This window comes from Ptychodera flava, unplaced genomic scaffold, assembly GCF_041260155.1.
Source record: "Ptychodera flava strain L36383 unplaced genomic scaffold, AS_Pfla_20210202 Scaffold_93__1_contigs__length_395732_pilon, whole genome shotgun sequence".
Lineage (NCBI taxonomy): Eukaryota > Metazoa > Hemichordata > Enteropneusta > Ptychoderidae > Ptychodera > Ptychodera flava.
Genome location: NW_027248415.1, coordinates 328,875 through 341,045, shown reverse-complemented (window position 1 = coordinate 341,045; position 12,171 = coordinate 328,875). Strand labels below are relative to the sequence as shown.

General features: G+C 35.1%; 2 protein-coding genes across 7 annotated transcripts in view; one reads left to right on the top strand and one right to left on the bottom strand.

Moving 5' to 3' along the window:
• Positions 1-12,171, top strand: part of LOC139129121 (carbohydrate sulfotransferase 3-like) — a 90,554-nt gene that overhangs the window by 40,378 nt on the left and 38,005 nt on the right. The window lies entirely within an intron of this gene.
• LOC139129120 (voltage-dependent calcium channel subunit alpha-2/delta-3-like) overlaps positions 1-12,171 on the bottom strand; it is a 34,655-nt gene that overhangs the window by 5,990 nt on the left and 16,494 nt on the right. Inside the window, exons 6-15 of one of the 6 annotated variants that reach the window (XM_070694773.1) lie at positions 11,885-12,016; positions 10,927-10,987; positions 8,962-9,112; positions 7,778-7,852; positions 7,258-7,347; positions 5,170-5,280; positions 4,411-4,489; positions 2,013-2,062; positions 1,271-1,363; positions 716-760 (exon numbers count right to left, since the gene is read on the bottom strand). In XM_070694773.1, the coding sequence (XP_070550874.1) occupies positions 716-760; positions 1,271-1,363; positions 2,013-2,062; positions 4,411-4,489; positions 5,170-5,280; positions 7,258-7,347; positions 7,778-7,852; positions 8,962-9,112; positions 10,927-10,987; positions 11,885-12,016 (887 nt within the window). Of the gene's footprint in view, positions 1-715; positions 761-1,270; positions 1,364-2,012; positions 2,063-4,410; positions 4,490-5,169; positions 5,281-7,257; positions 7,348-7,777; positions 7,853-8,961; positions 9,113-10,481; positions 10,546-10,926; positions 10,988-11,884; positions 12,017-12,171 lie in introns of all 6 variants that reach the window. The other 5 variants (XM_070694772.1, XM_070694774.1, XM_070694778.1 and 2 more) reach the window with 5 other exon arrangements.

Below are 12,171 nucleotides of genomic sequence, written 5' to 3'. Positions count from 1 at the left end.
CATCATACTCTGGATCTTCTGGTAATGTCTGGCATGCATGTTGCTTGGCAACCAAATTACCATGATGATTGGTTTCTATTTCACAGAAGTCATTGCATTTTCAGTAAACATGCAAAAATAGTAAGTGTTATACCTCACCAGGATGTACAGCATTCATTGAGTATTGACTCCATACAGAATACATGAGACAAGTACATTGGTCTAGATAGAGTGAAGTTGGCATGACAACTGTTCTAGAAAGATGAATTTTGTCTAACCATGCATCATTTCATCATGCTATCATCTACAACTTCAATAAAACTTATGTCAGATGTTGCACAATGATGAAATATCAGTCATTTTGAATATGAACTTATGAATAATGAATTCTTAATCAATGTATGATGATTTGTTAATTGTCTTGGCAGGTTTCATCTTGATTTCAATTTCTTAGAATGTTCATCAGGCATGCAAGATTGAACATGCAACTTTTGATCTGCACATTTCTTGATGTCTACAGAGTACATGCATTAAGTTGTATAGAGAAGAAATGTAGATATTTTATACACGTCAACATCATATTGTTGCACATATAATATCCATATGTGGGATAGATGATATGGGCAGTACTGGTTGCAAGTCAAAATGATGATAGGGGAATTTCATGACAATTACAAAATGATTTTAAAATGGTGACGGATATGATATGGTTGTTTAGAAAACACTAGTTTCCTACCTCCTTCAGTAACATCTGCTTCAAATCTGTTCTATTGACAGGATGCTTTGAACAAACACAAGACACATCTTTCGTAACTTGGCTATGTGACTGTTAATTCCTAGTGCTTGCTCAAAGTATCCAGTCGGTGTGTAAAAAGCTAAAGAAATTCTAAAACACTCGTAAAAAGAGTCAGTATCACACAAAAAGTTTTAGAAAATACATTAGTAGGAATACGCTCAATGAAAAAAATTGCACAAAAAGGATGAAGAATTTTTTTTCTTGCTACCAGTAAACTGCAGTGGCTAGGAAAACCCTTATATAACAATTTGAAACCAAATGGCCCTTAACATTCACAATTGTACAGGAAACAAAGAAAATTTGGTCTGATTAATCTATTTAAAGCTGAGGAAACTCCTTTTATGCACATAAAAATGTGCAAGCAGAAATTTTACATCGCTGTAATATTTTAGCCACAAACAATAATTTGACGATTTACTTATCTGAGGCAAGTCCCGACCAATGTGCTCAATATGATGCAGAGTGTACAAGAGTAAAAAAGAAACGATAAAGAACCTCATTTACCGCCTGGTCCATGTAAACATTGGTCCACACTGTGTCATGTGTCTTGTTTATTACCATTGGTCGACTTAGAACATGGATATATTTCTAGAAAAAAGTCACAAAAAAGGATGCAAAATGAAAACAAGAAGTTCTTTGAAAATGATTAATCACATTTTATACTTTATAGCATGGCTGATAATGACACTTTATGTCTTTAGATTTAAGTAATAATCTACCACCTCCTAGCCCATAATGGTTGATGAAAGCAAACTTTGCACGACCTATGGTAATCGAGGCTTTGCCTTGTACATTATGGGGTTTCGCAAAGTTTGCTTTTGTTCATTATGGGCCAGGAAAGGGTACATTATTGCTATTATTCTATAGGTTTGGCAATGACAGTGACTTCATAGATGTAGAAAACATGTGGGGTCACAATGTTGGATGCATTATCAGTGATAATCTGGTGGAGTGACATCACAAAATTCACTGGTATTGACAAAGCTATAGTGTAACAAACAATACAGTTACATAGTTACATGATTTCTCTTTTTTTCTGATCTAAGGGAAATTACAATAGATTCTTCATCTGTAGGTGTTTGATAAAAGGTGGACTGTTTGCTCTTACTATTGAATTAATGGAACATTCCGTGATATCTATGTCAAAAATGGTTCAGTGTAGTTTTACACTATTACTATTCACTGACTATCACAAGTTTTTTGAAATGGAAGCTGACAAAATGATCTGTAACCTTACCGAGACATTTTCCTGCACATCAGCGATTGTCTTAATCTGTGTGAAGTACCCTATGAAGAAAGAATAGTCAATTCAATATAATGTCATTAATATACAGACAAACTGTCTCTTTCACTTCACTGAAATAACACCCAGAATTCATAGGATATTAATAACAACACTAACTTGCAGATCTACTGTTGATCCACGAAAAATTCAAGAAAGTAAACTCATTGAGACTATTCTGAACATTTCAGCTATGGACCAACATACAGCGCAATCTTGACAATATGAAGTGGTTATAAGAAATTATTTGAATGTTGGTTAATGATTTCATTTGTCATTTCACAGTATTCTGCCATTGAAATCTGTATCTTTTTGGACTTAAGGATGTACGATCGGAAAAAGTAAAAGTAATGTCAGTTTTTTCAAATGGGGATTTTTGAATACTTACATATGTGAATAGTCCAAAACTGGGGAAAAAGAATGGGGTCACCGCGCTTGTTTTTTTACAATATGACATTAAAATTCATGGTTTTTCACAAAATCACTAAAAATCAATAAACAGGTCATCATTTTCATATTTATATCATGATTGCATTTTCCACGTTTACACTGTAAAAGAATAAAGAAATTATAAACCTAAGCTACTTTGAAGATTTTACTTACGTTAAAATTGAGTTAAAAGTCATCATATTTATTTTTAGCCAAAATTGCAACAAATATGCCCCAAATTTTAGGAATGGAAGAGGGTAATTTATTAATTATTTATAGTTTCTACTAATGTCAATTTTCTCAAACTTTGCCAAATAATAGCTCTTTTTGTGCATTTTTCAAAACCACATTTTGTTCAGTAGGTCACCGAGCTCGATTTTTCACAATTTTGCAAAATCTAACTAGGATTTACAGGTTCTGGCGATAAACCATGCTCTCCCGCGTTCTTTGCGCGAGGGCGCTCTTCAAATGCTGCTGACCTGCATTGGCTACCTGCAGTGGCCTTGTCCAGGCATGATTCAAGTATACCTATAAACTTTAATGAGAGGGAAATGACAGAACAAAGCAAAGAATTTTAGGTTCTTCTACTTTTTAGAGTCTATATATTAATACTTCATACAAAAAATCACGTAATATTTATTGCTGTGACGCTTATCGGTGGGGATTAGGTTGACTTCGCTGCAGGCTAAGTAGGCCTAAGTTGTCACACACTACGTGGAGCCAGGAGCCGAGGCCGTGAACTTGGCGTTTCTCCAATACACGATGACAATCGTAAAGGCAAGCCCGCAACTTACACAAGTGTCAAGATTTTCGGCTAGTTCACTCAAATCGACTATGCGACGGCCACTTTCCCATTCTCCGGTAGGTCTACTAGCGACACTATCATTGGGATTATAACCACGACCTGCTCTTGTAGGCCTATAGCGAATCAGACGTCACACTTCTGACTTACGCTGTACAGGCTACGGTCATTTTGCATTTTTTTTAATCTCTTTGCTGAATTCTCGTACCTTCCATCATGTTTTGAGGGCACGCTGAAAATTTCTCGGCGCGATTTTCCTTTACCTGCATTTTGTACAACGCAAAGACGTTCGGAACGTCACTATGCGCGCGTGGTTACTATGGACACATCTCTGCGCGGAAATCGGCGCAGTACGCTTATATTTTTCCGATCGTACATCCTTAAAATTCTTTTAACCTATCAGATATGAACTATTTCTTGCAAAAGGCTAATGAGATAATCGTCAGGCGTGCATTCTTAAATTTGTTGCCGACAAAGTATTTCTCTATCAGGTCCAACCTCTGTCAAATCCATCAGATTTGGATGTTTGACTCAACTAAACATTTAGCTAATTAAATATTACATAAATTTGTGCAGTAAGTTCAAATTTGGATTAATTTTCCCATTCCTAAGGCTTTCCAAACTTATTGCTGTGAATGGTTTCTACCACTGTGTCTGTTCATAAAAACTTTCCTCATTCAGGAATGTTTTCAATTTCTTTTGTAAAAGATAAAGAGATTCTTTTTAAAAGTTGTTAATAAGACAAGCTGAAATGCTTTTGTTCTGTCAAAAATGTACTCCTGAAAGGATTAGCGCTGATCGCAAATGACGTCACTGTTCTCTCTCATTAATATGCATAACTAAACATTTGTCCGCATTTTCCGCATAAACGACGAAAATCAAACCTGCAAGTGTTAGAAAGGCTATTTAGCGCCACACTTATTCGTATGAATTGATGACTGAGACTACAAGCTGCAACAACAGCCGCGCATACAACGACAACATTTGTCCGAATTTCAGCATATTTGTCCGAAAGTCGTGCGCGTGCAGCTATATTTAGTAACAAACCCGAAATCGCGATCAACGCTATTAGGGAAATAGTTTTAGGAAAACTGACATTTTGTAACCCAAGTTTGTGCTCACCTTTGTTTTTACAAGCCATGCCACGTACTTTCTCTGAATAATCCACTTCTCTTCCAATGACATAGGTAAACAGTCGGACCTGTGGGATAATGTACCAACAGATATGTAATCATTGTACATCTATACAGAAATCATAAATAACTGACATATTTTACAGACTCTCAGAAAAATTGCTATGGTTCCTGTACCATAATACCCAACTGTGAACAAACACATTATTATTATGGACCTGCAAGAAAGGTCAATGTACTAACACACTGCACACAAATAGACTTTATACAAAATGTGTGATAAACCACTGTTACAACCCCTGTCCTCACATTATGATGTACCTTGTGTTTTGGTTTTCTGACATTAAATTTTGTAATATTTTTGTAATCGTTTTCATTACTCTTGAAACATCACTACAAAATGCAAGAATACAGGTGCATGTGAAAACACATTAACTACTAGTTGTTTTGCGTCAATAAATTTGGTTTTGAGAGCTATTAATCAAATACCTGAGTGAAGTGAAATATAAGTCATTGTTGTAATACAGTATGCAATCATATTCGTTTTGTATGAAACTTTCATTTAGGACAAGAAACAATTTCCTACTTTTTAGCCTTCATTTTAGTAGATATTTAGTTTTTATGATAAATGTCAGATTTGAATATTATCAAACTGATAGACTAGTAGGTAGTCAAAAACACAAACACCTGGATGAGAGACTTGACAGGACTTAAAACAATGGCCAATAATGAATAAACATTAGCTTACATGTTTATCTGCATTGTACTTTGCAAAAACTGATTCATACTCATCAGTAGCGCCATCGGTAATCAGCATTATAGCTTGGTTACACCCTGCTCCTTTGTCATTAGTGTTGAACTGTGGGTAAAAACAATAAAAGCAATCACTGAACTGCATAAAGATCTTGTTTCATTTGATGTTCTCTTAAAATAATGTGAACATCTATGTCCAGTAATGTACAACCAAAAAAAAAGCTACAACCAAGAGGTGGTTCCATGGTGTTTTGGTAAATACTAAATGGGATCAGGAACTTCTTAGCATTGATGAATGATACTGAATTGTAACATTTATGGTCTCAGTATCAGTACTTATAAAAACAGGTTTTTATTTTACTAAGGTATAGACAATATCTCAAAAACAAATAATATTGCTAATATGTGTGTTGGAATGTGAGTTCACTGGTTTGTATTTCATGAAATATTGTAATGTATGATAGTACATGTGACATACATTGTATGGGTGCATGCCACTGCCAACAGAATGTCAGGTTATATTTGTACAATGACTAATGGCAGGTAGATACTCATCTTTCCTAAGTTAATTTCTTTATTGCTGTGATATGCATGTATGACATTCAGGTGAAGGACCTGTGTCAAAAGGTATTTGAATGAATTCAATTTTCTTAGCAGACCAGTCTACACAAGAAATGCAGTATGTCAAGAGAACTCGTTAGTTTGATTACATACCGTACATGTATGCACATTTTTAAAAATAGTGTCTAGGTAACATTTATCTCTTTGGCTTTAGTTCAGATTAGTTTACAGTTTACCCCAGTCATTGAATATCATGTCATTACGGATGACATAATTCATTATTCTCTGATGTTTCACTGATGTGTCCTATTTAAATTTCAAGATTTCTGCATTATTAACCCCAAGTTAAGAATTTCTTCATGAGCCAACTATACATCAGTATGTAAGAGTTATAGGGAGTTCTCTTCGCTTGCAACTGCAAATCATTACTTGGAGAGTGCAATGTGTATTATAGATCCTATGATATATTAATGCCTAATGCATGCTTTTGTGTCTGAATGTAGCTGGCATTTGCCAATTGTTAAATGAGCATTTGGTTTCTTTCCCATAAAGACCAGCAAACTCTAGAATATTCAGACATTAATTTACTTTCTTTGAGTCCATTTTGTCACACTTGGCAAGAGAAACAGAACAACAACTAGTGGAAACTCACAGAGTGATATATTTCATGACATAGCTGAAACAGAAGCAGACAAATGCTACAAGGCTAACTGACCATTTTAACTGTTAGGACTATTTTTCAGACATGGTTGCACTGTTGATGCACGCGATTTTATGTTACCTTACTGAAAACCAACATTGCAAAATCCACGCATTTATGAATCAAATGATGAATGCAAGTTGGCCCATAATTGATATAAAACACGAACAAAGTGAACACTGTATTTTCTCTGAACCAGAGCTGAAATAAATACACCATCTTATTAAGGTTTCATCAGATAAGCTAACCATGGTCCATGAAATTACCTGTATTACTGATAACAGTTAATCAATCAATCATTTGATTGATGTTTGCATTAGAGTAATATACTACTGTGTTTATCTGCAGACTGTGTGTATCGGTATTTGAATTAGCAGGAGCAATGAGCAATTCTCAAAAAACTGAAACTGTATATTGTATATTGGCTTTGCAATAACTGCAAGTCAAGTCTGCTGTCATAGCAACAAAATCTATCAACTGCAAAAATATGGAAAACTGCTCACAAAGTAATTGCTGCATAAATTCTGAGACCCTTTCACAACTTTGTGTTCATTGATACAAAATATTTGAAACAAAAAATTTTACATTTAGCAGCTAGTTGTCAATAGTGTATGACTTTGGGCACAAGTATAACAACAAAGTGCTTGAAAGTAAATGGAGAGACTGGCTACAGTATGCTGGTTAAGTTTATCTTCATGCAGATTAGAATGTACAATCTATGAGTTTATGAAAGGACAGATGTATGAAAAGCCATTGTAACATATCAGGGTGGAATCAAAGTTGTAAATCTGTGAAGTTCATCCATGGGAAATAAAGACCTACCTTTTCCAGAAGCTCAAATGCTTTTTCCAAGGCGTTTTGAATATTTGCAATGTTTTGGGGTCTGATGTTATCTAGGTTTTGTTGGACACGCTGTAAATGCAAGGAAAAACAGAATCATATAGCGTCATCAGTATTACAGGCATTTGTTTCATGTCCTACATGAGCCCTGCCTTACATTTTTGCGTAACACGTATTTTAATAAATCCATATTGGACCAAAAAATGTCAGTAAGAAATATATCATTCAACAGTACTTAACAATGTATGCCAATCATTTGCAGATTTCAGTGACAGAACATATTGACAACTAACAATTTTTCACATAACAATTCTCTAAGTATATACAAATCAAAAAACAAACACATAGGAAGACTGGCTACAAAATTGTCTGCCCTGAAATGTTTTCAGAAATTTCAAGAGCTAAATATTGATAAAGGCACAGAATGTGATAAAGTTAGCCATCTACATTTTGATTATTCAAACTGTTGTTTCATTTGCAGAACAGTAGAATGAGTACTTACATTCTTGTTGTCAGAATTAGCTTGTACAAGAGTGTCATTAAAGCAGGCTTCTAAATACAGTGTGGTGTCATTGAACTGTGAACAATGGAAAAAACATAATAAATTTTGCTAAGGCAGAGTGAGTAACCAGGGCAATACCTCTGAAAAGCTTACAGAGAAAATCTGGAATAACATAAAGTTTTCATTCATAAGCGTTCTCTCAAAATGCTTGAATGCAAAGTCAAAATATTATAAAGACATCTATCGCTGTGCATCAGAAAATCACAAATCACTACTGTATGACATCTCATAGAGTCATCAGAGGATAATATCTGTGATGGATTTCAAGGTTTCTTGAAGAAAGAATCGTAGCCTTTTGAAGAAGAATTGTGCAGCTGCAGTGTATGAACACTCATCTTAAAAGAAATCTTTATAATAAGCTGTATGAAAATAGACAATGTCATACGGTAGGACTGAAAGCAAGTTTTTGTACTGTCACAGTGGTACTTTTTGACAGTTCCTGTCAATTCGATCAAAGCTTTTCATAAATCTAAACAAAGGCTTGTTTTTGTCTCCATCCTGATTAATCTGGAAAGCTTGCATAAAGTATTTAGATTTTACCAAAAGCACCCTGATTTAAAGATGTTAACAGCTGACAGAGAGGAATACTGAAGGCAGCTGCAAGCATTCACTGATATGCATGCCTCACTGCAGTATGATAAGAATAAAATTTTTGACCACATATTCACTGCTATTGCAATCCCACAACGTTGGTAATTGCGTCATCACAAGTCATGGTCCAAGCTTCAATAATTTTTTACTTTGATCAAAATTTGCAATCAAAAAAATCATAGAGTTTACTAACTTTGGAATTTGTGAATAAATTCAAACACATCAATGTATTTCTGTTTGGGATGAAATATTACACATCGTTCCTTAGAATCTACCGCTTGCACTGGCAAATGTCATGACTTATGTCAAAGGTCACCACCATGGCACAAAATACATTGCGGTATACAGTGTAGTTTGACTGAGCAAGCTGCCACACGCATATATAGCCAGCCAGGTCGCAAGGCTATCAACACCTTTGATGAAGAGGAGTCAAAACAATAACCCATCTACTATATCAACAGTGAACAGTCATTTTATTGAAATTACATAGCTACATGGGCTCATGGGCTCAGCCCTACGTTGATCTTACTCACAGTTATGACATTGAAGAAATCATCGTCTCCAAGGGTTTTGATCAATGTCTGCACGGTGTGTTTGGCAATGTCATTACGCAAACCTAACATACTCCCACTAGTATCCACAAGAATTACCATATTCTTAGGGGAGGTTGCCGCTCTGATGTACCTGTCAAAAAAAAAAATTGAAATTTGAAAAAATCATTTAATTTACTGAAGGGGCTAAGGTAACTTCAATTGATACATTTGAAAAATTTTACTTTATCAATAACTTTACCATAACGAATACTGCTGAAGTTAAGCTTTAATACACTTGGAGATGTTTGCACTGACATAGACACGAAATTTAAAGAAAACTTGACATAAAAATATCATATTGCCATTCACAGATTTGCCACGGAGTGCTTGTACAAGCCCCATTGCTAAAGTTTACACTCATGGGCTAGTGACGTACAAGCTATTTTATTTCAGAATCTGCAATTTGGTTGTAGCAGATTATGCTGAATCAGGCTGCAAATTAAGCTATGTACACGTAGAAGCTGGGTCTGGCTATGTGCTCAGAGTAGTTTTATTTGCATACTAGTGGTTCACATTGTATGTGATCTAAGATACATGTAAGGATCCACCATACACTATAAATATAGGAACACAATTATCTCATCTTGAGTCAAATTTTGATATACAAATTTTTACAGCAACATTTAATATATCCAAGCTAAGAAGTAGGAAACTTAAGGCTGACCAGGTAGTGTATATAAAATTGCACTTTTTTTACATTCCTCGTACATGTTTACAAGTGGATCTAACGACAAAAATAACAATAGTAATTATGGTTCTCCTATTAAACATTTCCCCCTTTTACAAGTAGTGTAATTATTTGTTATTCTTAAAAATTTGGAGTTCACACAAGCACTTTAAAATGCGCAGGCTGGTTGAAAGTGATTCTAGCCTACACTGGGGTACATGAATGGTAACACTGCAGCTCTAAAACACTGTGTAGATAATCTAAATGAAGTCAAAATCTTACACTGGCAAGCTTATCTATGGTAAAGCTTTCAAAGTGAATATGTGAGAATATAAGCCCTATGCGATGTTACATTTTAAACTCTTCTTTTAAATGCTAATATTAATATTTGTTCTTGCAATTTAAAGAGGATCACACAAAATTGATAAAAAATTGGCAGTTTCCAATAATAATCCCTGGAGCACAAGTTGTCATGACTACACCCTATTTCAAGGATATTTTTGATCTCGCTATTAAGGTTTCTTACACCATTCCACAGAGTCAACAAGAAGCAATGCCATGTGATAGAGGGCGCACTCACAATAGATGATGTTGTGTTTTATCTGACAGATATATGTGTGTATATTTGGTTTGCACTAGCAATAGGTATGCAAGCTGGGGCATTTATCTTGGCAGCGTGATGACAGCAAGCATCAGAGGGAAAAGCTGGGCTAGAAAGAGAAACGCAAAGCATGAAATCTAGACCAGCAGAGGCAGGTGGCTGTATGTCTTGCAGTGGTTCATGCAAACTCACCAGCCTCTGTTCCTACAATCATACAAATCCAATGCTTTCTTTTCATCAGGACTCCATTTGATGCCTGTGAAAAGTTTTCAAATTTCAATGTTAATGAAGAAAGCACAAGGTATGATGAACTACTTATCATTCAAAGACAAGAAAAGCCATCTGTTTGTGTTTTATACTGCTAGCATTTCCATTTTTAACATGGAAGGCACTGCATGGATTAATAGCATATATTGTATAATGATAACACGATGGATCAACTGAAGGTGTCAGCACAGATTAAATCACAGATGTGGCATCTGTTCTTGAGAGATGGTTAAGATTATTGTCAGAATGATCAATCCGTTGACAGATCAGTTTTATTCAATATGCTAGCAGAATACAAGTCACAAACAAGGCTATTTCAATGTCTTTTATAAATGTTAAGTTGTATAGAAAAAAATGAAACATGACCTACCAACCCTGGTTCCTACAGTCATAGAGGTCAAGTCCATTTTGATCTGTCTCCCATTCAACACCTATTATGGACATCCATTTCAAGGAACAAGGCAATAGTGTCCAAAAATCAATGTTATCAATCATTATTTCAGAGATTAATTTCGAAACTGTTACATTAATATCAAAGAAGGGTGTCTCAATGATTACAAGTCAAAAATACAAAGTTAAACTAAGGCACTATGATATATTTGTATGGATGGTTACACAGTGTTTTCCGTAGCACCATTGAATAAAAATACGTTCCTGCTTTTGAATCATAAGTTTGTTTCATCACATACATCACATCACATCACCAATAGTGGACAGTATCTGAAAGTCAGCCATGTTCAATACCGTAAGTCTGCACTGACTGGCTGTGGCGCAGCCAATTGTATCAAGCTGCATCTTGGTGAGTAAGTAATGGAGTGTTCTGTTACAGTGATGCACTGTTGTGTTAGTGATGGAGTGTTGTGTTAGAGTGATGCACTGTTGTATTAACCCTTTGAGAGCAGTAATTTTTCCCACCAAAACTTTCGTGCAACATTTTACTAATTTTTATGTATTTTTATGTAACTTTTTTGATAATTTTGAACCAAACAAATGTCACATTTAATTGGCTACAGTTTTTTGACAAAGTTTTTTCTCAAAAATTAGAAAAATTAGGTACATTTTATAAAGGCGACAAAAACTTACTTTGGCACTCAAAAGGTTAAAGTGATGGAGTGTTGTGTTAGTGATGGAGTTCTGTGCTACAATTATGCAGTGTTGTCTGTGAGTGCAGTCTTGTATTTAAAAGATACTTCTGAAGGCCATTATAACGGTCATGTTTTAGTTGGCAAGACATGGTAGATTTCAACATTTTTGTTTAGGAATAGTTTAGACTTATGTTGCAAAAACCGAGCATGATATTGTGGATGCGATATAGAAAGATTTTATACCCGGATAATTCCTGAAGAAGCCTGTATAACTTCCAAAGTACTGCCATGTCAGTGTTTGATCAGCGTCATAATTCAACTTGAAAACCTTGTCTAGTTCTTCAGTAAACAGGATATCTCGTAACACTGTTTCTTCTGTGAAACCAATCCAAAACAACGGAAACTGTCAGTCATGAATGACTCTGAATGGTACATGTAAACGTATTCCATGAAATCACAATAAGTGAGGCATGATACCATAGGCCCATCAAACATATGAAGTAAGGAGTATGAGGAGGCCACAGTGATCA